We start from the raw sequence: 23,250 nt of genomic DNA on the forward strand, positions 1-23,250 counted from the left end.
GGTTTAACTATATTTATTTTGTCAGTCCCCTAATTTTGTTTCATACTATGCAATATATGCACTCATCTAAGAAAATATTAAAAAAAAAAATTAATAATAATAATAGTATTGGGCCAAATTCTTATTTGTAAAAGATAAATTTATTTAATATAATTTGGGGATGAAAATCCTAATAACAGTAAATTGTGGAAACCATATTTAATGGCAGTATTTTTATTAGGTTTGTATGTATAGCTGCAAAATTTTCTTCCGATGTCCTTTCCGGCGTATTACTTCCGTCTCAGGTACTTCACCTCTTCCAGACATGAATTACACACACACACGAGCACATATACTTACACACTTTTATACTATATGTATAGATACATATATATAATTGCATTATATTTACATATATATATGGTATTTATTTATATATACTGAGCATCAAATTTTCTGGTTCAATTTCTGAGCTTCGTTTTCTCCTTTGCAGCTTAGAGGAGAACAATTGACCATTTACACGAGAGATTAGAATTAAATTGTTGATTACGGCTTCAATGAGGAAAAGAGTCCGACTTACAGAACCCAAGGTTTGATTGTTAATTAATTTTAATTAACGCTAATCCACGTTCATGTAATTGATTACCAACAATAATAATCATCGTTTTCCTTTTTCCAAGGAAAAAAAATTACTCTTTATTCTTTTTTATGATGATTAGACGATGAAATTAATTAGATTGGGTGTTGATCTGATTGATACTTCATTTTACTCTTAAAATGTACATGATTGTGTGTCTGAATTGATATGAGCTGAAATTGGATATGCTAACCCTTTTGTTCTGTTTTTTTTTTTTTTTAATTGGGGTTAACTTTTTGTGATGGAAGGATGAGTTTGATCCAGAAGATTACATAAGTTTATTGCCGGATGATATTCTTGTTTCTATATTATCCCGTTTAACGCTCAAAGAAGCTGCTGTCACGAGCAATTTATCGAGGAGATGGCGGTATTTATGGACTAATGTAACCGGATTGGATTTCGACGCGAACGAAACGCTCGACAGCATCGCTGCGAACCCGAAATTACGAAGTTCCGAGAGGCCGAAATACATCAATTGGGTGAACCGTGTGGTGAGGCAGCATAAAGGCCCCACATTGAACTCCGTTCGTATATGTTTCGATTTGGACAAGACCTCGAAATGCGCTATAGACAATTGGGTTAAGTTCGCCGTTGCAAAGAGAGCTCAAAGGCTTGAGCTGGACTTGTTGGAAAACGGGGAGATTCTTCGTCAGCCGATGCGTAACTATACTTTTCCGTATAAACATTTTAGTCAATGCAAGTCTTCAAGAACGCAGTCGAGTATATCTATAGGTTTGAAATGCCTCAAATCTCTCTCGTTGAAATGCGTGAACGTGAACGTGGGTTTCGTCTTGTCCAGCTGTCCAGCTCTGCAGTACTTGTCAATACACGGCTCGGGGGATTTGACTAATGTTAAAGTCAGCGGATCGTCACTCGTGTTGAAGTACTTAGAGATAGTCTTTTGTCTTGGAATAGACACAATTGAAATCACTAATGTGAATCTTGTCTCGTTTAGTTACTTGGGCCCCACGATTAAACTAATTATCAGTGATGTTCCTATGCTTGACGAGATCTCGATCGGAGAGGGATATTCTGGATTGGAGAACAATGTTTTTGGCCAGCTTTCGTGTTGTCTTAATCAATTAGAGGTTCTTACATTGGATATATATCGCCCCGAGGTGAACAAAACAGAGTCTTTTTCTTTATTTGTTTCGTTTTTTATTTCTTCTGATGAAGTGTGAAAACATGTGGACCCCACTTTGTTTTTTTTTCTCCTCCAGGAAAATATAAAGGTTTTTGCATTTCCCGAATTTCCGAATCTCAAGCAGCTAATTCTGAAAGTTGGAGCGTGGGATGATGACAGTCTCCTCGAATTCACTTCCCTGATAAAGGCTTGCCCTATTTTGAACAGATTTGTGTTGCAGGTATGTGTTTTTTAATCTATTTATATATAACGGTTTAGTAACCCTAATTAACCGATTCATAAAGTTAGTCTTCGTTAGTTAATTTACGTGACATATTCCAGCAAGTTTTTATACGGTAAAGTGTACACCGTCTCAACATGCAAATCTGTTTCTTACTATAAAATATTTGCTGTTCTGTGTTTTGATGCATATTTTCCTCTAGAGATGCTCTGAAGCGAAACGTTTGACTATGTTCATTTTGGAATCGATGGATATGCTTTCACATGCATAATCGGACAAGGATAACTAGTTCTTTAGACCAAGTTCTTGATTACATTTGTGGGTTTTTTTTTCTTTTTCGTAATCTTCCTTTTGACATTGTTGTTGCAGTTAATATGGATGTCACCGACAAAAAGAAGAAGAAAAATAAAGCAAGCTGCGAAATGTAGGCACGAAACCCTGAAATTGGTGGAGCTAGTGGGGTATTTTGGGCGTACGAGTGATGTTGAACTGGCAATGTACTTTATCGAAAATGCAGTCGCTCTTCAGAAGATTATAGTTGACCCTCGTAACCAAATTCTGGAGAGATCGCCATTGAGGATCGAACAAATCAGGAAAGAGGAATTTGCTAGAAAAAGGGCAAAGCACCAGCTCGGATCGAAGAAGCCTCCAGGTGTCCAATTGATCATCCTTTAAACGCGAAAACAAACATGTCTGTTATTTAATTTGTAATTTCTGTGGATGAGGAAGAAGATGAAGCTAAAGGAAAACGCATACCGGGCTCGAGTACTAAAGGAAAGAATTGTCATGTTAGAGAGAAGGTTAGCTTATAAGGGAACTTATACATAATACCACCCTGTATTCTACACATTTGAATTCCCGAACGAGGGGTTTTGTTGTTTCTTGCTAATGAAATTGTTAGTGACATTACGGTTTAAGCCGTCACCGACATTGCGAGATCGGCTTTTTTTTAATATTTTTTTCGTTCCAATTTCACATATTCCAATTTTCTGAAATTTTTCGGAGCGATTTGGAAATATTCTGATTTTCTTTTTAATGGTAATTTCGATCCATCTGATTTCCACCGACGTTCGACCTCTTCAAAAGGATGAAATCACGGGCCATGGTAGAGCCCGTTTAGTCGTATAAGAATGAAATACACACATGAAACATGTTTCAAACTTAACTGAAAACAAAATTACACATTTTTATTGCATTCGATCGGCCTCAGACACAACTGAAAAAATTCCGGTGGGCGTGTGTATTTGTACTACCAACTTGTCACTAAAAACTGTTCAAAACGTCGCTAGAGAAAGGAAACGGATATGGTAAGCAGACCAACAATCCTATCAGCAAAACAACAATCCCGAGTGCTTTATACTTGTCTTCAGGATCACTAATCTCCTCAGACAACGGTGCAATCGGTCCTCTTTGTAAGAAGAATATCAGAACCACCCAATAAAATGACACGTCACTAAACAACGACGACAGTCCAAGAAGCGCAATCGATACACCAGTCAATCGAGACGAAACCTGCCCAAAAAATATTAAATATTATATGTATAGTTAATTATATATAACAAACTATTTGATAAAATAAATACCTTTCTTCCCCATATGGCAAAAGAAATACGGCCACCGTCAAGCTCTCCAGCTGGAATACTGTTGATAGCGTTAATAAGAAGTCCAGCCCATGCCCATATTACCAGTGGATTTACCGATAAAGGGGTTCCTTCTTTTAGAACATCTCCGAGTAGTACCTTAGCTATTAAAAAAAAATTGAAAAAAAAAACGGTCGATTCAGTATTTTCAGTGTGCTAACAAATATACTTATAAAGATAAAATAAAATATTTATTTTAACCTATTCCACCAATGAGGAGGGATTCGTGAAATACAGAAGAATCGACAACAACGCCCAGCTGATCAGATGGAGGGAGGACAAACCCTAAGAGCAAAAGCACAAAGCCTAACGAATATCCGGCTACTGGACCAGCAGCTGCAAGTTTAAGTAGGTCTTCACGCTTTGGTACGATATTCAGAATTCTTGTTATTGAACCAAACGAGCCTATCTGCCATTTTATGCTGATTAGATTTTTCCACATTCGGAGTCGATTTTTAAGATTAGGAAAAACGGGGAAGAACCGCACGACTACCCCTTACCTGCCAACTAGGAACAAAATATGGCACACCGAGCTTAACTCCAGCTTCTTTTGCAACTAGAAAATGGCTGATTTCATGTACACCTAGAATAAGCGCAGTCACGAGAGCTCCGGAAAGCCCGTCTTTTAACAAGTCAACATTGTCGATTACTGATCTGGAGAAGATTGATAAATCGATCTCAATGACTATAAATTAAACTTGTGAGACCGTGAAATGCAAGCAAAACCATTTTCGAGAACCGATATTATTTTAAAAAAATTACCTCAATATTATAGAAAACACCCACGATAAAAAGAAAAAAAGAACTCACAATAGATTTGTCTGTAATGCAGGAACATTACGAAGAAGTAAGGTGAATATGGTGACCAATCCAAAAGCCCCCGCAGCAAACCATTCTGGTACAGCTGCACTCCCCGAAACCAAGAATTAATAACAGTTCGATAATCAATATTAAAAGCCGTATCTAATAGAAAAAAAATACGTTAACAATATCCAATCGAGGAATAGCTAATCAATTACCAGCGGTGTCTGGTTGCAAGGCCTTCCTTGGCACCACAACTGCTACAGGTTTATCATCTTCGGGATTAATTAGAAGGAACAATTTGAATTGATCTCCCAATCGATCCTGTACATATTATGTAAAGTTACGTCAGAAATAATATGACCACTTCGAAGGAGCTTTTGAACACGGATAGAAGATAAAGAGGCACCGACTTTCAATCTCCTTGCTATTTTCTCGTAACTTTTTGCAGCTTGCCCCCGTAAGTTTCCCTTGAATAATACCCCACCCTGTAAAATGGAAAAAAAAAATAAAAATGAAATCTTTCACATTCCCACGTAGAACCTAGTTTTTCGCTTTCCTAGGAAATCCACATGAGTTTACCATCATACGAACTCACTTCGTATGGTTCTTGGCTGGTCACGAAGAATGTATCGAATCCAAATACTTGATCCTTCAGAATATCAATTGTTTCCTTGGGAATCCTGATTGATTCATCAAATTCCAGCCGCTGTTTATCGAGTTTAGAAGAGATAAGGAAGACAAATAATTAGTAGAGAGAGGAACAACGGGGGTTTTTGGGGGTGGCGGTGGAATCAAACAACTATTTCAGAATTGATTCGACATTATTATCACCTTCACACCTGGGAGGGGCGATCCACTCGCGACCGGAACATCATTAACAACCTGTTACATCGTAAGGTAAATAACAAAGGAAAATCATTTGAGAAAATACAAGTCTAAAAATGAAAGACTCGAACTTCTCTATTATCACTAAACCGCATGTATATATATGAAGTACCTCAAGTTTGGGTTGGGCTTCGTTTTTTTCATCACTACCATCGTTTACCAGGCTCTTAGTCTCGAGAACGCTCGACTCCGCAGATTGACTGTCACCCTAGGAAAAATCACTAGCACATCAGCAACCAAAGAAAAGTAATAAATTCCATGGTGAAAAGAGAATCTACTAAGACAACCAGTTAACTTTAACAAATGGGATTGGTCATTAACCACATTTTGAGAACCCAGCTCCGTGTTGACTGAATCGCTCGGCACGAATCCCTCCTTTTCTCCATTCAATTCTCTTTCCTTCAAAAATTCAATATCCATTTCATTAATAAAAACAAAATGTCAACGAAGTACAACAGAACGGAATGAGGATTCCGTAGAACTAAACAATGGAAACCATACCTCCTCGTTATTACTTTCCGGTTCAGTCTCCGCCTCACTCGCTCTGCAAACCACCTTTAAATTTCCCCTGAACGCGTCGCTACACGCGCACAATAGATAAATCAAATTAAAAAAAAATTCAGCTTCAGAGATTCTTTATTATCAAATTACACGAAAGGGAAACCTCAACAGGTGGCGAGAGCTGAACTTCCAATCGGCAATCGCCGGATAAGATAACCGAACGTGGGCGCAAGAATTGCACTGCGACAAGGGAACAGCAAAATTCCCGCCAAAACTCGCCGGTAAGTTCATTGCTGCTAGTAGACTCATTAGTTCTGTAGAGTTCAGTCAACTGAAATCGGCAAACATCGAAATGCAGAAATTAGGGTTTGTTAATTTAGGGGGGAGAACAAATTCAAGGGTTTTGCCTCAAAAAAATTGATGGGAATTGGAGGGGTTTTGGGGATGGAGTGTGTGGGAGGGAGGTTGTTAAGTATCTTATCCATTGGAGCAAAAATCATCTCAGAAACGAAATCGGAATATCTTAGTATATTATTTTTCCTCGGTTTTTGGTTCGTTATTTCAGTTAGGTATATACTTAAAATCTAATTTCGCTTTATTATTAGCCAATAGGTTTTAAACACGTGTAATGCCTACCAATTAAAATGCATTAAAAGCTAAAACAAATCCAAATTCTATCCAAGAACATTATTAATTAATAAATAATCCCTAAACTGCTGAGCAATTTTGCCAATTTCAAAAATTGCCCATCTAAGCAAAAATGTCACCACAATTATAAAATAATAATAATAATAATAATAATAATAATAATAATAATAATAATAATAATAATAATAATAATAATAATAATAATAATAATAATAATGAATTAATAAAAAAAAAACACACACACAATGTAGAATTAACTACATATTAGATAGATCATTCATACACTAATCCAAGTACGTGGAGAAGTTTTCAACTCAAATTCAAAAAAGAAAAAAGAAAGAAATTAAAGGAGAGTGTTAAAAATTCCGGTCATCGATCCCACCTTGACTCGCGTCTTCCCGTTGACTTATTCACATCGATCGGACTTTTGGAAACTTCTCGAGGCACTGCAGCTTTCAGAACAATGAAATCATCAACGTCATCCTCTTCGTCGCTCTCGATCCACCCATAGCAAGGCAGGCGCCTACGTGTCGGAACGTTATTGGCCGAAGATGGAGGATCGTTCCTCGAACTATGTTCTTTCGTCTCTGTCCCTATGTCATCTTGTGCACTACCTTCGCTCTGACATGGAAGAATGTCTTTCCAAGCATTATCGATTTCTTCTTGAGCTGGCACTGCATTTTAAACGTATTCGAGGGGGGTATTTTCGGGATATAAGATAGATAAAATCAAGAAACAATTAACAAGGTCATTTTTTAAGTTTGACTGATTAGAAATTACCATTGGTGATTTGAGGGGCTGCTAGTGTAGGTTCTTGTACAGCTGTACCAGAGGGGCCCGCAATATCTTCAACCGGAGCATCGTCTTCAGGGTTTTCATCCTGTAAAGACGAAAAAAACAGGATAAATATGATATATAACTGAAAAGTACTACGAGTTTCTGTTTTACTTATTAGTTGTCGGCTCATTCTGTATCGATATTTAACTTGTCAAGTAAGAGGCAAAACAAAACTGAAACGAACGATTCGTTCCGATGCTATTTTAGTATTTTACAAATCCAATTACTCGGTTTAAGACTTGCATCAACGACTATGTCGTCTGTCCGTCTTTTCAACCACAAATGCTCCGCCTTTAATCCCAAACAGAAAAACAGTTTACTCGTAAGAATAACAGAGAAAAAACTTTGTTAGATTTTTTCGTATTCTATTAAGCATCTATGCTCGGAGCAACGCTTATTATTATTATTATTATTATTATTATTATTATTATTATTATTATTATTATTATTATTATTATTATTATTATTATTATTATTATTATTATTATTATTATTATTATTATTATTATTATTATTATTATTATTATTATTATTATTATTATTATTATTATTATTATTACGTATTGCAGGTCAAACAAAAGAGACGCAATAGCACACACCCCAAATAATAAATATTCGAGTTTGATGTAATAAAACTTGATAAAAGAAATACGAAAACTTCGTCATACCTCCATCAAGTTTTCATGCTTGACAGTTTGCTCTTGATCATTCTCTTCATTATCACCCCGAAGCATGGCCTCGATTAGTTCTTTATACGAGCATTCCTCAATGAACGGCCATGAGTCGACTCCACCGTATTCCTTTTTTCCCCAAGAAAAAAAAAACACTAACTATGCTTCATCATATCAAAACACTATTCACACACATTGCCCATGTTTATACTCTAATCCCTTTTAAAAACTCCGAAAATATCTCCGATTTATCGTTTCAACAACTTTCTGCTGAAAATTAAAAACGAAAATATACCTAATGATCCCCTTTCGAGACCTACTAGCGTTATTTTTCATGTTTTCCCGTGCACAAAACACCACAAATGCAAATATGTCTAAAGTCTCGAGATATAAGAATCGATATGAAAAAAAAAAAAAATGATCATTCCAAACTTCAACACATGCTCTTTATTACATTAAAATGTAATTAAATTATTTTTACAAGAATCATATACCCAAGTACCAACCACCTACCTGGTCATTATGTATGATTATCCTACTCCATTTATTATCCCCATCATTTTATTTTAGAAATCAAAACAGGTCAAATGAAAAATTGCCCAACAAACATCGGATCAAGGTTGGATTAAAAAAAAAATAAAAAAATCATATAAATGAAAAAAAAGGAAAATGAAGAATGGAAACACTCAGAAAAAAGGAAAATCATAAAAAATAATTTAAAGCTTACCTTGAGAAGTTCTTTGACGTATTTCTTCACTTTGTCCTGCGGGAAACCTAACTGCCCCATTGCGTCGACCGCCGCATCCATTCGCGTGAGGCGCGGCTAAAAAAAATTCAAAATCAAAACCCGAATTAAATAAATATAAATAAAATTACATGTGAGCAAACTGCAAAAGTGTAACAACCCCATGGAAATATGACGGCAGACATTGAAGAAATTAAAAAAAAAAAAAAAAAAACCCTAGGAAATACAGATGATGGTTGATTCAACCTCGTAAAAAAAAAAAAAAAAAGGGAAAAACCTTTCTGGGTCTGCCTCTCGGCGGCATCTCTGAAATTTCTTCAGCTTTCACGCACAACTCACAGTAGAAGAAAGCACACAGTGGGAAAACACAGTTGAGATAGTACAAAAAGACTTGGTTTTTTATAAGGCTAAAAATGGGTAAGGAGATGAGTAAGGGTGATTATGGGTGCAGGAGGCAAACAGGCTTCAAAGAGGAAACTAGTTTGAATGCATGCCAGTGCTGTAACCAATACCCATTCGAGGCGTAATATTCCCTCGTTGTACACGTGGCGTCTGATCATTGGTTCGTTGTTTATTGACTTACAATATGTGCCAATACTTGTACTCTGTGTTCAACTGGGTTGTACATATTTTAATTAATAATAGGAGGAAGAAGCCCAATATCGATGGCCCATTAATGCAATTCAGAGCCACAGCCGTTAGATCTTAATAGGAAATGCCAATCCAAACCGTTGGTTTTTAGGTCACCGTCTTGTTAAAAACCCTCAACCCACACAAGGCAAAATCCTCGACTGTGAATTCTCGCATTTGGCTTCCACCATTTTCAACCGGCCCTAAAAGCTTGAATCGAAGAGGCTAAGAGACGGCGCCGCCGCTGTCCACCTCGACATAGCCACTGCTACAGTGCTACGTCTTGGCCCTCGTTTTTGCATCTCTTCCTCTCATACACCTAGGGTTCCGTACATACTCATATATCTAGATTCAGTTTCTCTGTATTTAGGCGCATACATTTTGTTTCTTCTAGCTGACAGAAATGGCACCCAAGGTATCAAAGGCCGATAAGAAAATCGCTTACGACAAGAAACTCTGCAATTTGCTCGATGAGTACACACAGGTGTTGGTGGCGGTGGCGGACAACGTCGGCTCCACTCAGCTGCAGAACATTCGGAGCGCGCTTAGGGGAGATTCGGTGGTTCTGATGGGTAAAAATACTATGATGAAGAGGTCGATCCGAATCCACTCTGAGAACACTGGGAACAAAGCTATCCTTGCCCTAATTGATCTCCTTGTTGTAAGTCCCGCGATTCCCTGTTGATTTTGGTTTATTAATGTAGCTGGTTGTATCAATTAGGTTAAGTAATTGGGTAAATTTCGTAATCAATTAGTAGGTAGAATCTTACTGTTGTTTGTTTTGCTATGATTGGACAGGGGAACGTTGGACTAATCTTCACTAAGGGTGACTTGAAGGAAGTGACTGAAGAGGTTGCCAAGTTCAAGGTGAAATTGTTGTTCTTACCCTTTTTATTGCCTGCCTGTCTATATATTGTGAAGTTGACTCAGTTGTGGATTAACTAGTTACGAGTGCAATGTAATTGTTTCGTGTTGTGATCTATGTATGTCAGTGTGGTTGCTGTTAGGTTTATCTTTATTGAGTTCTTTACATGGATATATTTTGTGGTGTAGATCTTAAGTTTGGTAATTGTGATTGGTGGTTTTGATTTTTATCTTCTGTGGTTAAATATGTCTGAAGTTCTCGTTCCTGCTATTGTTATGTATTATTATGCATCAGCTTTTGGCTAACTCTGTATAATTTGTTTTATTCGAACTCGAACCGAAGGTTGTATTATGATGTTACTCACGAAACATATTCTAGGGAAGAACTTGATGGTTTTAATGTTCTGTTTTGGATGAGTTGTCTGTAATTTCTAATCGGGAGTAAACATTCTGATCCAATATGGAAGATGAAATATATTCGTAAAATTGGGCTCATAGAAATAGAAGTTGCCTTGTTGATATACGTATTGGCGTATAACGTATAAGCTTTCTCAAAACAGGTTGGAGCACCTGCTCGTGTTGGTTTGGTAGCCCCGATTGATGTCATTGTCCCACCTGGGAATACGGGTCTCGATCCGTCGCAGACATCTTTCTTCCAGGTACTTACAAACACACTTATCATTTCCGATTTTGTTTCCTCTTTCTTTAATTTGTGTGATAAAACTAAATATTGTATTTGTGTGCAGGTTCTTAACATTCCCACCAAGATTAACAAGGGTACTGTCGAAATCGTCACCCCTGTGGAGCTCATCAAGAAGGGTGACAAAGTGGGTTCATCTGAAGCTGCACTTCTTTCGAAACTCGGAATCAGGCCATTCTCTTATGGTCTAGTTGTCACCAAGGTTTACGACAACGGTTCCGTTTTCAGCCCTGAGGTTCTTGACTTGACCGAAGATGACTTGATTGGCAAGTTTGCTATGGGTGTTTCCATGGTTACCTCGTTGGCTCTGGCCATCTCTTACCCAACCCTAGCTGCTGCACCGCATATGTTCATCAATGCGTACAAGAATGTCTTGGCTGTGGCCGTTGCAACTGATTATTCCTTCCCACTTGCCGATAAAGTCAAGGAGTATCTTGCTGTAAGTATTATTATACTATTACATTTGTGATGTACCCTTTTTTTTTATATAGAATTTGTTGTCTGATATTTGAATGTGGCGTTTTATACAAACCAGGACCCTAGCAAGTTTGCTGTTGCAGTCGCTGCTCCTGCCGCTGCTGGTTCGGGTGCTGCACCTGCTGCTGCTGCCGCCAAGGAAGAGGAGAAGAAAGAAGAACCTGCCGATGAATCAGACGATGACCTTGGTTTCAGTCTTTTCGATTAAGTTTAATGTTTGTGCCGTTTAATGACTTTCCCGTATCAATTTTTGCAATTTGACTTGTTTATTTTTTGTGGATGTTAGTTTTCTCAGTTTCTCGACTGTGTTTTTATTTAAGACCGTATTTTGCAGTTATATGTTCTAGATATTATTGCATTTTTGCTTATTTTATGATTATTTTTTATTGATGTTGATTTGCATTGCGTGACGGGAGATGCTTCCGTGATTGAAGAATCCCGACCGCAACTATTTGCTTTGTGCTTAAAATATTTGTACTTTTCAGGTAAATGACTTATCTAGAACATGTATGTATGCAAATTGCAATAATTGTGATTTTTATAAGCTTAAAATATGATTTAAATTTTAATGAGTGCAATATTATACTGCACCTTTAACCTAGTCCAACTTGTTGGCGTTATAGATAAGTAGATTACATTCCTATCAAATACTACATTGTGCTGAATGGAATAATGGGTTGGACGATTGATTAAATCTTGGGCTACCTAGTACATTATTCGTTATCCAAAATTCAAATACATTGGGAAAAGCAACAAGAAAAGCATTTAATTCTTGATAACTGAATTTGGACAAAATCATTGAACTAAGAGGTCACGAATTATTCTATGCTGCATCGCCGCCTGAAATAATCCGAGTAGATGTTTATTAGCACACAAATACCAACATTCATAATGTGGAGATCAACGGTAAAAAAAATACTAGGTGATAGCATAAAAATAAACTAGAAATTCCATCAGTACCAAAATGAATTAAAAAAGAAAAAAGGAGGGTATTTATAAAATCAATAAATGTGAATTGTAATTCAATAATATCGGCTGGGGCATACAATAGATTGCGTTTAGACGAGCAGAGGATAATAATGGATAAGTATAAATATATATTTGCACATGGGATGAAAAAAAACATGGCATGGGGTTTGGTTTTGCCTAGGAAACCAACTCCCAACCTTGACACGCTTCAAAGTCAACCACCCATGACTTTCCAACCAAATCCAGATAACTATCATCTACCACTATTTTATTAATTATTAATTATTCTTTCAATTTTATCTATGTATATCCATTATTTATTATTATATTCTCCAGTAAAATTAAATTTAAAAAGTTAGGTGGATAAATCCGGTAAAAGATTAAATCAATATAATACTACTTGTCCTTGTCCCATGACCAAGCTTCCAAAGTTGTGACATTAACAAACAAACATATATTCATTAATACACCTAACTTCTGTGAGTAATTATTTTGTCAGGTTGAATATGTTTTCCCAAACACTCCCTAATCAAACTTTGTCACTAATTAATATTACAGCTGCCTATTTCACGGGGCTCAAATGATTCTTACAGTAAAAAGAAAATTGGGGGAAAAAGGTTGAAATTATAATGTGACGCATTTCCTCTATCCAGACTTGCAAGCCAAACAAACCGTTGAGACAACCCCAACTGCAAAATCTAATAAATTACACCAAGAACAAACCGTTTATTTATTAATTAATTATTATTCATAACATGTAGTAGGGGATAAGGCACCGTTGAACCAATCAGGTGCCTCCAGATGGGCACGACACTATGATTTATGGGTCACGTGACAACGTGTCCTTCCATGACTGGGGGAGTGGGTGAGTCACGTGCTGGGTCCTCTGTGTGTGATTTCTTAGCTGGTGAGGAGAAAGTAGGGAATTCATATTTTTCCTAATTCCATTTATATTCTTCTTTTTTATTTTCCTCATCATAATTTTATATGGGCTTTTGAGATCCTACACCGGGTGAAATACACCGGGTAGATCTTTACCATTAATATACACACAAACATACACACACCCACATTGGTGTGTGTAGATCAACGGTGAAAAATCACCCGGTGTAACCTTCACCGGGTGTAGGATAGATAAAACCTTTTATATGAACGAGCACTGGAAGAAAAGTGGAAATATAAGAGGACCCACGAACCAGGGAATGACACGTGGAGTGAGAAAATGAGTTGGCAATATTAAAGCGGTAAACGCGGAGATGGACTGGAGTCCCAACATGCAAATAGTAAAGAGGAATGTTTCGCCCGCCAACATTTGAACTTTGTGTCTTTCAATTTGGATTTAAGACAATTTTTTGGTCTATACTTATCCGAAACTAACGGAAACTTGCCCACGATGCAAAATGACACTATTACCCTCTCTCACAACACACTTATTTGAATGTCATTTAAATGTTGAAAAAACATTAACAAATTTAATATAATTTATAGTGATTGATAATTTTATATAATTGTAAGACGAATGAGTAAATTTGTATTCCTCCGAAATTTTGAAAAATATAAAATTTGTATTCCTTCAAGCTATGGAATTGATCGAAAATGTGGAGGGTTGTGGTACACGAGTTGAGACTCACACCGGAGTAGGGATCACTCGGGAAAACAAATGACATACCATGGAATGAATACAATGATGAATATTTATAGGTGGTGATTAGAAAAACCTCTGTTAAATTTTTGTAAACGTGACGTTGTGCGCGTGAGCTAACAAAACTTATGAGCTTTGTGACTTTAGATTAAATTGATTTGGGTATTAGTGGGCTTAGTTACATCAATTATGATTTTCATTTGATTCGATAAAGTTGATAACTTGACGATAACCTAATGAGATAATAGAAAATTTGGCCGAAATGAGATATATATATTATTTTTGCTCTCATAAAACGATGTTTATACATACCCTAATCATCGTCTATGATGCTAAGAGCAAGAGGAACTTGATTAAAAGAAATATTCCATTTGAACAAAGCCAAAACTTAATCCAAACAAAGAAACAAATGAGTTTTGATTCTTAAAACAAAAAAGAAAGAACAAATTTGGATGTATTAGGGTTTTAACAACAACAATTATAAGACAAAAGGTTTCTTTTAAGAGCATAAACCCCTTCTTCCAACACTAAACCACATGATAAACTTTATCTTAACCTCAAAAGCATAATTCACTTCATGAAAGCATATTCTAAAAATCCCAAATATTTAAGAGCTATATATCGATCTAAAGTACTCTGAATTAATTAATTAACTTGTTTGTCCATCTTGTTAACCCTTTCACTAATCCAGCATGCTGATTTAAAATTTCAGGCATACAACAAGAATATTGTTAGGACATGATTCAATTATTATAATTATCTTATTTTCAAAATATATTTATAATTTTCATTATAAACAAAAATCCCGAAATGTATTTTCAATTTCCAAATCGCTAGTTTTCTTTTTGAACGTTATCCAAATTAAATTAAACTGTTGAGGAAGTAATAAGTTCAATTGATTTGGACCTAAAAGCAAGTATAGTGGACAAAGAACAACAAGGTTTAATTTAGCAGAAATTCTGCCACTTTTTGTTCAACTTCAACTACTCAAGTTCCAAAACATGGCCTTTTATCCAATGTTGTCGTTTCCCACTATCAAACATATCGGATTAAACATTAATTTATCACTATTTTAAATTAAATGGCAGGATCGTAGTTTATGCCGAAAATCCTGCCCTTATCTGTAAATTAAACCAGGAAATACGTACCCCTCAAAATAGTCAAATGAAAACGACGACTTAGGTTACTAGAGCCAATGAGCCATTACGAAGGATCATAGGATGGAACCAACGTTATGACTAAATATATTATCCTAGGACCAGTTTCCATTCACCTTTGGACTACAACCACTTAATTTTCTTCGTCAAACTATTGTGCCCCTTTGTTCAAATAATTGCTCCAATTTAGTCCTCTTTGCCGGATATTTTTTCTCTTTTTTTTTTTTTTTGGTCTTTCAATTTATTAGTCAACTGTTGTTATGATTATAACCATCTTCTTATATTGTTTTTACACTTAATAAATATATATAGAAAATACTAATAAGCACTTTAAGAAGCTATACCCTTTTCACTAAAACACAATTTTTTTACTATCGATTTTTAATCCACACTTAAAACGGTAAATTACAACCACATCCCTAATGTAAAGTTTATATACAAAGAAACTCTTATTTTTTAGATATTACTGTCAACCCCCCTCAAAATAGTGTTAATGTAAGAAATTTACTTATTGCAGGGGTGGATGTAATTATGAACAAATAAGGGGACCTTACCTAAGGCGGTGATAGTAATTTACAATACTTAAAATTGAATTTATAAAAGAAAAAGAAAAAAAAAAGGTCCAGTGGAATACTGCCTGGCAGCAGCAATCCTGAAAACCAAAATGGGGTACGTGGCAAATATTAATTGGAGAAGGAAAAGACGAGTCAGCAGCTTAGCGTAGCAGTTGATTCCTTCCCCCAAGCAGACATATTAGAAATTGTGACCGTGTTCCAAATTCCAAGCAAAGGACAATATTTGAAAAATTCGAACAGCTATATCCGTATTTGGATAAGATTACCATTTATATATCGGAATAAATAATTAAAATTAAGAATTTTAATTTAATAATAATTTATCACCGCCGCGCCTTTAGAAATTCTTCCGTCTTCCCTTTCCACACGCCTTTCCTCTGTTCTTGTCTCCCATCACCCTACGTACTCCTCTATATATACTCCTTCTCTCTCCTCTCTCTCTATATATTCAAATCATTTACAATTACAAAATAAACAGAAAAAAAAAACATTCTCATAAATAATTTATTTTCTCTTCGTATTCATTTAATTTCAAATACAAAATGGTTGATTTGGATTGGAAAAATAAGATGATCGGTTCTGATATACCTAGTAAATCACCTAAATTCGGCAACAAGCTCCAGATTTCTATCCCGCCGGCCAAAATCCGGCTTGCTGAGCTGTCGGCGGCGTCGGACTCGTCTTGTTCGGCGTACGAACACTATCTTCGCCTTCCGGAGCTTAGGAAGCTATGGTGCGCTACCGAGTTTCCCGGCTGGAAAAGTGAGTCGGTTATTAAACCGGCTTTTACCGGTTTAGAGATTACCTTCCGGTTTATCTCGACCGTGTTGTCTGACCCGAGGAAATACACCAACCGCCGGGAATGGAGGCGGCGGTTGGAGGCTCTGACGACGAGCCAGATCGAGATTATTGCTCTTCTGTGTGAGGACGATGAAGAAGATCCGGAGACGAGGGCTACGATCCCGATCGCGGATCTGACGTCCGACGGCGGCGTATTGGCGTCGAATAACAGCTCCGCCGAGGTGTGGAGGATGGCGGACGACACGGTGGTGGTGAGCCAGGTCAGCGAGGAGAGCCTGCTGCCGCGGCTGGCTGGGTGGGAGATGTTCGAGGACGTTGCGAGGAAGATCCGGTTCTCTATCGAGTGTCAGATGCAGGGTTGTCCGTACACGCTCGGCTTGGGTGAGCCGAATCTGAGCGGCAAGCCGAGCCTAAGCTACGACCTAATCTGCAAGCCGGCTGAGCTTCACGCGCTGAAGAAATGCCCAAACGACGAAGTTGATTCGAAGAACATGGAGAACCGAATCCTCTACGCAACGCACCAGATTCTCGAATCGTGGACCCGCGTCGCCGGAGAGCTTCTGACGACAATCTCCGACGAAATCGATTCCCGGCGTTACGAGAGAGCGTCGAGCCATATTTGGACGTTGGAAAAAGTGTGGACGATTATCAACCAGATCGAAGATTTGCATCTACTGATGGATCCAGACGATTTCTTGCGGCTGAAGAATCAGCTGATGATAAAAGCGACTTCCGAATCGGAGCTCTTCTGTTTCCGATCGAGAGAACTCGTACACGTCACGAGATCTTCGAAGGAGCTGAGGCACAAGATTCCGGCGGTTCTGGAGGTGGAGGTGGACCCCACCGGCGGGCCTAGGATACAGGACGCCGCCATGGAACTGTACAGGAGAAAGGATGAGTTTGCGAAGATCCACCTTCTGCAGGGGATGCAGGCGGTGGAGGCGGCGGTGAAGAGGTTTTACTTCTGTTACAAGCAACTGTTGGCGGTGGTGATGGGGAGTTTGGAGGCGAAGGGTAATGTTGGATCGGGCGATTTACTGAGTCAGATATTTCTGGAGCCGACTTATTTCCCGAGTTTGGACGCCGCCAAGACGTTTCACGGAGAGCAGTTGAGCCACGGAACTGGAAGGCATAGTCGGTAACTATCCGGAGAGTTTCTGGTGGCGGTGGCGGTGGCGGAGTGAGAAATGAGTCGGCGGCGGGTTGAACAGTTTGACTCGTGTTCGTTGACTGTGATTTAAAATACAAAAGGCCATATTTATTTAGTCGTGTGCGAAGGAATTAGCAAATTGATGTTAGTGGTTGCCCAATATTTATTTTTTTCTTTTTAGATATTATTATTAACGTTTATTAACACGATTATTTTGTATAATGTAATGTATGCATATTTCATTGCCTTTTTTCTTCATTCTTCTTTTGTAAAATTTTGCCTTACACTTGTATTGGATTATTTGGATTCTTACTGTGGCCAAAATAATAAGATGGGCCTCGTGGTGAATAAATGGCCCAGCTGGCTCACTCGCAGCTCGTGGAAACCGGCCCATCTGGTCAACGAGCTCAACCCGCTCAGCCGACTGTTGACGGGCTGGCCCATGAAGGAAAATCATGCTCTCAGCCCGGCCCTTTAGCCCATGAAATTATATTGCTGGGCTGGACGGGCTGGATCGACCGGCTCGCTACGGGCCGACATCACGGGCCTGGGCTACGGACGGGCCTGGGCTGAAATTTGCTCCTTACTAGATGCGCCGCCCAATAAGAATCTACAGCCCACTTGCCATATTTCAGCCCATAAATTAACTCCACAACCCATTTCCCTTTCCGAGCTTCCGTCTCTAGGGAAACATAAGTGAGATACGGGTTTTTCGTACCGAGGTTTCATTGGGTGTTTTGGTTACTATTTCGATAACACTTTGGGCGTTTCGAAATTGGCAAGTGTTGGAAGCACCATTTGAATCCCGGACGTGGACAAAGAGGAACGATCTGAGCCGATGACAAATTATTTATCTTGTTTAAAACTGTGTGTTTTTTGCTTGGGTTAATTAATTCTAACTCCCCGCTATTTCCCTACTATTATTTTGAATTGTCTAAGCACGCTTATTTTCGTAATAGTTAACTTCACAATGGTTATGTTCGTTTTTATTTATTTGAGATTTGATGCAATTCACGTGAATAATCAACGGAGGGATTTTGATTCTTAAGTTTTTAACATTGATCTTCTTGTTTTGCTTATGAATCGGTGTTCTTTGAGTTCCAAACTAACGACTCTTCACATGAAAATACTACCTTAAATAAATTTATTCTAATTTCCCTATTATGAAAATAATACAATATTTTATAATCATACAAAGGTCAAAATTGCTTAGAAATTGAATCGATCAGTTGGGCTTATCTGTGATTAGTGTGTAGCCCATTAATTAAACGCCCTTTTGTGCCTCTTAACCCATTTCTTTGCATGGCCCAATTGTTAAATTCTCGTATCACATGGATATATTGTATTTTTAATTCAATTTATGTTTTAATATCTCGACTTATGTGATTCATGTTTGAATTCTTTTGCCAACAGTCGTTAGGTCGATTTTGTCATATATTGGTTAGATTGGTGTGGTTTATGTTTTATATATACATTAGTTTGTTGAATCGTTAACTACAGAATAAAAATAAAACCACGTCGACTAACAGATGTGTTTAAATAGTAATATAATCTAAGTGCTTAAATCATTACCCATCTTCAAAGGTGATGCCAGCATGGAATATCTCCATTTTAATGTTGGAAGATAATCACCAGCTCATTAGCGAATCGATTATTAATTTAATTATGTCCTAATCATTAGAGAAACAAACACACCGGCCATACGATTCTTTAACATGCCAATCCCACTAATTACAAATAATTTTAAGAGTAAAAAACAGTTTACCCCCTAAACTATGACCCATTTTGCGTTTTGCCCCCCAAACAAATTTTTTTTGCACATTTTTACCTAAACTTGATTTTTTTTTGCACGGTGCCCTAAAAATGCTATTTTCCGGCAATTTTTACCGGAATTTTACACACATGCCACTCACGTGATTTGGCAGGGGGGGAAATTGTCTTTTCCTTGCTAATACACACGTGGCGTCCAACAGTATTCTTCTTCTCATCTTTCCCAATTCCCCTCTCTCGCTTATGTTCCTGGCAACCGCTACCATTGTTTTCACATCCACCTTCTGAACCCAAAAATTAGTGCAACTTTCATCAACTCAGAGCTCAAAACCTCATTTTCTTCCTTATCTTTCTTGTTTTGTTCTTATTATTTTTCTCATTTTTCACTCCGTTGGTTCTCGTCGCAGAAAGCAGAATCGGAGATGAAATAATGGGAAGAGTCCAGCTTAACGGCATCGAAGTCTTTGGTTAATGGCCACTGAATGTCGTCAGCAACGGCAGCGAGAACGGCCACGGCGGCGAATGGTCATGAGGCCAATTGCCTTGTTGAGATTTAGGGCAGGGAACAATTTCTCCGGTGAAAGAATTTCTTGCTTTTCCCCAAATTCTCGGGTGGTTTATTTGTTGTGGCGATTGGTAGCATTTTTTGTGGAGGATAAAGTTGCAGGGTTTGCACGTTTAGACGCCCCCGCCAGCGGAGGTGGCATCGGCGTCAGCGTCAGCGTCGAGTTTGCCGGCGGAGCAGTGTTGATGGTCAAAGAAAATCCCAAATTGTTATTCCAAAAAGTTCCAAAATTCAGTTCAAATAAAATATATTTAGATAGATTCCATCTTTGAGTTTGTGGTGAAAAGTTACGGCGGCGACACTTTGCAGGTTTCTCTCGAGGAAGGAGGAAGAGAGTTGCAGATTTTTCCTTTTTATTTTCTTTTCTTTTATTATTATTATTGTTTATTTTATTTGTTTTTTATTTAATATGATGAATGTAAGGACACTTTTGACCCTGCCAAACTCACGTGAATGGCATGTGTGTAAGATTCCGGTCAAAATTGCCGGAAAATAACATTTTTAAGGCACCGTGCAACAAAAAACCAAGTTTAGGTAAAAACGTGCAAAAAAATTTTGTTTGGGGGACAAAGTGCAAAATGGGTCATAATTTAGGGGGTAAACTACTTTTTACTCTAATTTTAATTAGGAAAAAAAAAATTCCCATTTTTTTATTCAAGGTCCATTTAGTATGAAACTGAACAATAGTTCACGTAGATTTATGAGATGTTACATCATATTATCAGCACCAAATGTTCAATCGTTAATGAGGTTAAATAAAACATTCTTTAAATACACATACACACAAACGTACGATTATATGTAAGTCAACAGTTAAAAATCAATCGATGCATTTTACCATGTGTATTGAAAGAGTCATTCACGTATGTATTAGGCACTATTGAAGTAACGTCCTAGAAACATGTACTTGTACTATTTTGTAATAAAAATCCAAAATATATCTTATATAGTATTTTAGCTCCCACAATCACACTCATCTATTCCAAAATATCTCATTAACCAAACTTCAATTACGTTTAAATTTTATTAATCATGATTAATATAAAGTTTAGGGGTACCAATTTAACCACGTCTCTGCAAATCCACGCACATGCAAAATTAGATCTTATGTCAAACTAGAGAACAAAGAGTGACTACCCAAAACCCCATTAATGAACTACCCTACTCTCTACTACCCTATGTCGATGAAGGCCCTCATCTATTGCACCAAATTCTACACTCAACTTCAACTCTCATAAATAGAGAAATTTTATACTTCAACATCCATAATCAATATAAGATATAACCTAACGATTGAAAGCAAGTAAGTTTGTGTTAAATGAGTCCGGTTCAATTTTGTTTATCAACCGTTGTTAGATCGAGCTTGTCACACATTGTTAGTCTAGTATGGACTGCGTCTCTCGTATAACTTGCAAGTTGTTTTTTGAAATCGACGATTACCTAATAAGTTAAAAAAAAAACTAAATAAATTCATTTTCAATGTCAGAAATTCAGAACATCTCACCTTTTAGTGAATTGAGTTACAAAAACTCCCCACATTTTTTGCCATTTTGATTCAAAGTGTGGGCGGTGGTCGCCACTCTTATTTCAATTCCATCAATCATCATCAAAACAGTGTTACATTGCAAACCAATGGACCTCATCTTGCCACGTCGGATCCCCAGCCTACCCAAATTCAATGTCGTTTTCTTCCATCCAATAATTTTTTTTAAACAAAACAAAAATTATATACAGTGGTCGGCTGTAATCTGTATCATACTGAAAATCAAGTCATCAATGGAAGTCAGTGGGCCCCACAACTCCTGTATATAAACCCTCTCATCACTTCTCATTAGCCCATCATCAACAACAAGCACAACAAGTAAAACACAAGCTTTGACACGTGGCAAGAAAATGGAGAGCAAAGAGGAGGATGTGAGAGTGGGAGCCAACAGATTCGACGAGCGCCAGCCGATCGGGACGGCGGCTCAGACACAGGACAAGGACTACAAGGAGCCGCCGCCTGCGCCGCTCTTCGAGCCGGGCGAGCTGGCTTCGTGGTCCTTCTACCGAGCCGGTATAGCCGAGTTCGTCGCCACTTTTCTGTTCCTGTACATCACCGTGCTGACGGTGATGGGCGTCAGCAAGTCGGAGTCCAAGTGCTCCACCGTCGGAATCCAGGGCATCGCCTGGGCCTTCGGCGGCATGATCTTCGCCCTCGTTTACTGCACCGCCGGAATCTCAGGCGGGCACATAAACCCGGCGGTGACTTTCGGGCTTTTCCTGGCGAGGAAACTTTCGTTGACTAGGGCGGTGTACTACATGGTGATGCAGTGCCTGGGAGCCATCTGCGGAGCCGGCGTGGTCAAAGGCTTCGGCAAAGCCCTCTACCAGAGCAACGGCGGCGGCGCTAACGTGGTGGCGCACGGCTACACGAAGGGCAGCGGCCTCGGAGCTGAGATTATAGGTACCTTTGTTCTTGTTTACACCGTCTTCTCCGCTACTGATGCCAAACGCAGCGCTAGAGACTCGCACGTGCCTGTAAGTATAATTTCCTTTTTTTTTTTTTAAATTCGATTTATTTGATTAAAATGATATTAAATTATTATTTTAAAATTGAAGATATTGGCACCGTTGCCAATTGGGTTTGCGGTGTTCTTGGTACACCTGGCAACAATACCGATTACCGGAACTGGTATCAACCCGGCCCGAAGCCTTGGTGCAGCCATAATCTACAACAAGAGCCACGCCTGGAATGATCACGTGAGCTAATTAATTAATTATCTGCTAAAAAATAATTAAATCGTAGTACTAATTGTGATTAACATGATGTTGTTATATTATGCAGTGGATATTCTGGGTTGGACCATTCATTGGGGCAGCACTGGCAGCACTGTACCACGTGGTTGTAATTAGGGCCATCCCATTTAAATCCAAGTCTTGATTATCCATGAAACCAAACAGCCCCTTGTTGTGTGTGCTCTTCCAATTTGTGGCCGTACGTCGTCGTTTCAAGCTACTGCATGAAGATCAAGGATTATCTAAATTTCTTCTTGTATTTTTCCTGTGTTGTTGTATGTATATTATAATGGTGATGGTTATGTGGTGTAATAAAAGAGGAGTTTTTAATTGTTCAATGTTTAATGAAAGTCCACACACCTAAATAGTAAATAGGTTAGTTGGTTTGCCACTGCAATTATTATTATTATTAAAAAAAATCCTTGCTTTAAATTTAGAGTTAAGATGTGGAATGGGAATTA

The 23,250-nt window shown here is 38.0% G+C and overlaps 6 protein-coding genes across 7 annotated transcripts; 4 read left to right on the forward strand and 2 right to left on the reverse strand.

Moving 5' to 3' along the window:
* The first annotated feature begins 164 nt into the window (after positions 1-164).
* Positions 165-2,975, forward strand: LOC105978017 (F-box/FBD/LRR-repeat protein At5g53840). Its single transcript, XM_013003423.2, has 5 exons — positions 165-284; positions 473-569; positions 865-1,734; positions 1,837-1,980; positions 2,350-2,975. The coding sequence occupies exons 2-5, from the start codon at positions 537-539 to the stop codon at positions 2,653-2,655; spliced, it is 1,353 nt and encodes a 450-aa protein (XP_012858877.1). The 5' UTR covers positions 165-284; positions 473-536; the 3' UTR covers positions 2,656-2,975.
* An 83-nt stretch (positions 2,976-3,058) lies between these two features.
* EGY2 (ethylene-dependent gravitropism-deficient and yellow-green-like 2) lies at positions 3,059-6,381 on the reverse strand. 2 transcript variants are annotated; one of them, XM_013003134.2, is made up of 13 exons: positions 5,974-6,381; positions 5,811-5,889; positions 5,634-5,708; positions 5,422-5,517; positions 5,256-5,306; positions 5,020-5,130; positions 4,835-4,909; positions 4,640-4,745; positions 4,431-4,524; positions 4,121-4,274; positions 3,822-4,029; positions 3,564-3,724; positions 3,059-3,492 (listed from the first exon to the last, which is right to left on the reverse strand). In XM_013003134.2, the coding sequence occupies exons 1-13, from the start codon at positions 6,117-6,119 to the stop codon at positions 3,244-3,246; spliced, it is 1,605 nt and encodes a 534-aa protein (XP_012858588.2). In that variant the 5' UTR covers positions 6,120-6,381; the 3' UTR covers positions 3,059-3,243. The 2 variants fall into 2 exon arrangements, with proteins under 2 accessions (XP_012858588.2, XP_012858586.2); XM_013003132.2 differs by having other exon boundaries at positions 5,631-5,708.
* A 322-nt stretch (positions 6,382-6,703) lies between these two features.
* Positions 6,704-9,104, reverse strand: LOC105977660 (Nucleolar histone methyltransferase-related protein). The gene is made up of 5 exons (XM_013002998.2): positions 8,989-9,104; positions 8,694-8,789; positions 7,964-8,095; positions 7,239-7,338; positions 6,704-7,132 (listed from the first exon to the last, which is right to left on the reverse strand). The coding sequence occupies exons 1-5, from the start codon at positions 9,013-9,015 to the stop codon at positions 6,828-6,830; spliced, it is 660 nt and encodes a 219-aa protein (XP_012858452.2). The 5' UTR covers positions 9,016-9,104; the 3' UTR covers positions 6,704-6,827.
* A 207-nt stretch (positions 9,105-9,311) lies between these two features.
* Positions 9,312-11,772, forward strand: LOC105977659 (large ribosomal subunit protein uL10z). Its single transcript, XM_013002997.2, has 5 exons — positions 9,312-10,002; positions 10,140-10,208; positions 10,766-10,864; positions 10,952-11,344; positions 11,441-11,772. The coding sequence occupies exons 1-5, from the start codon at positions 9,745-9,747 to the stop codon at positions 11,588-11,590; spliced, it is 969 nt and encodes a 322-aa protein (XP_012858451.1). The 5' UTR covers positions 9,312-9,744; the 3' UTR covers positions 11,591-11,772.
* A 4,181-nt stretch (positions 11,773-15,953) lies between these two features.
* HSPRO2 (Hs1pro-1_N and Hs1pro-1_C domain-containing protein) lies at positions 15,954-17,934 on the forward strand. Its single transcript, XM_013003348.2, has one exon. It carries the CDS (start codon positions 16,268-16,270, stop codon positions 17,666-17,668), a length of 1,401 nt encoding a protein of 466 aa, XP_012858802.2. The 5' UTR covers positions 15,954-16,267; the 3' UTR covers positions 17,669-17,934.
* A 3,777-nt stretch (positions 17,935-21,711) lies between these two features.
* On the forward strand, positions 21,712-23,127 carry LOC105977616 (aquaporin PIP1-2). The gene is made up of 3 exons (XM_013002941.2): positions 21,712-22,531; positions 22,613-22,753; positions 22,839-23,127. Exons 1-3 carry the CDS (start codon positions 21,905-21,907, stop codon positions 22,932-22,934), a joined length of 864 nt encoding a protein of 287 aa, XP_012858395.1. The 5' UTR covers positions 21,712-21,904; the 3' UTR covers positions 22,935-23,127.
* Positions 23,128-23,250: the final 123 nt, after the last annotated feature.

The sequence above is a fragment of the Erythranthe guttata genome, chromosome 6, assembly GCF_056151865.1.
Source record: "Erythranthe guttata isolate IM_541 chromosome 6, IM_541, whole genome shotgun sequence".
Taxonomy (NCBI): Eukaryota; Viridiplantae; Streptophyta; class Magnoliopsida; order Lamiales; family Phrymaceae; genus Erythranthe; species Erythranthe guttata.

Coding starts and splice junctions, on each gene's coding strand:
- HSPRO2 (XM_013003348.2), top strand. CDS start 16,268: ATGGTTGATTTGGATTGGAAAAATAAGATGATCGGTTCTGATATACCT.
- EGY2 (XM_013003132.2), bottom strand. CDS start 6,119: ATGAGTCTACTAGCAGCAATGAACTTACCGGCGAGTTTTGGCGGGAAT. Junction 3,725..3,821: donor CCTCCTCATTGGTGGAATAG/GTTAAAATAAAT, acceptor TTTTTTTAATAG/CTAAGGTACTACTCGGAGAT. Junction 3,493..3,563: donor TTGCCATATGGGGAAGAAAG/GTATTTATTTTA, acceptor TTTTTTGGGCAG/GTTTCGTCTCGATTGACTGG.
- LOC105977660 (XM_013002998.2), bottom strand. CDS start 9,015: ATGCCGCCGAGAGGCAGACCCAGAAAG. Junction 8,096..8,693: donor ACGTCAAAGAACTTCTCAAG/GTAAGCTTTAAA, acceptor TGGGGAAAAAAG/GAATACGGTGGAGTCGACTC. Junction 7,133..7,238: donor AGCCCCTCAAATCACCAATG/GTAATTTCTAAT, acceptor TTTAAAATGCAG/TGCCAGCTCAAGAAGAAATC.
- LOC105978017 (XM_013003423.2), top strand. CDS start 537: ATGAGGAAAAGAGTCCGACTTACAGAACCCAAG. Junction 570..864: donor TCCGACTTACAGAACCCAAG/GTTTGATTGTTA, acceptor TTGTGATGGAAG/GATGAGTTTGATCCAGAAGA. Junction 1,735..1,836: donor TGGATATATATCGCCCCGAG/GTGAACAAAACA, acceptor TTTCTCCTCCAG/GAAAATATAAAGGTTTTTGC.
- LOC105977616 (XM_013002941.2), top strand. CDS start 21,905: ATGGAGAGCAAAGAGGAGGATGTGAGAGTGGGAGCCAACAGATTCGAC. Junction 22,532..22,612: donor CTAGAGACTCGCACGTGCCT/GTAAGTATAATT, acceptor TTAAAATTGAAG/ATATTGGCACCGTTGCCAAT. Junction 22,754..22,838: donor GCCACGCCTGGAATGATCAC/GTGAGCTAATTA, acceptor TATATTATGCAG/TGGATATTCTGGGTTGGACC.
- LOC105977659 (XM_013002997.2), top strand. CDS start 9,745: ATGGCACCCAAGGTATCAAAGGCCGATAAGAAAATCGCTTACGACAAG. Junction 10,003..10,139: donor CCCTAATTGATCTCCTTGTT/GTAAGTCCCGCG, acceptor ATGATTGGACAG/GGGAACGTTGGACTAATCTT. Junction 10,865..10,951: donor CGCAGACATCTTTCTTCCAG/GTACTTACAAAC, acceptor ATTTGTGTGCAG/GTTCTTAACATTCCCACCAA.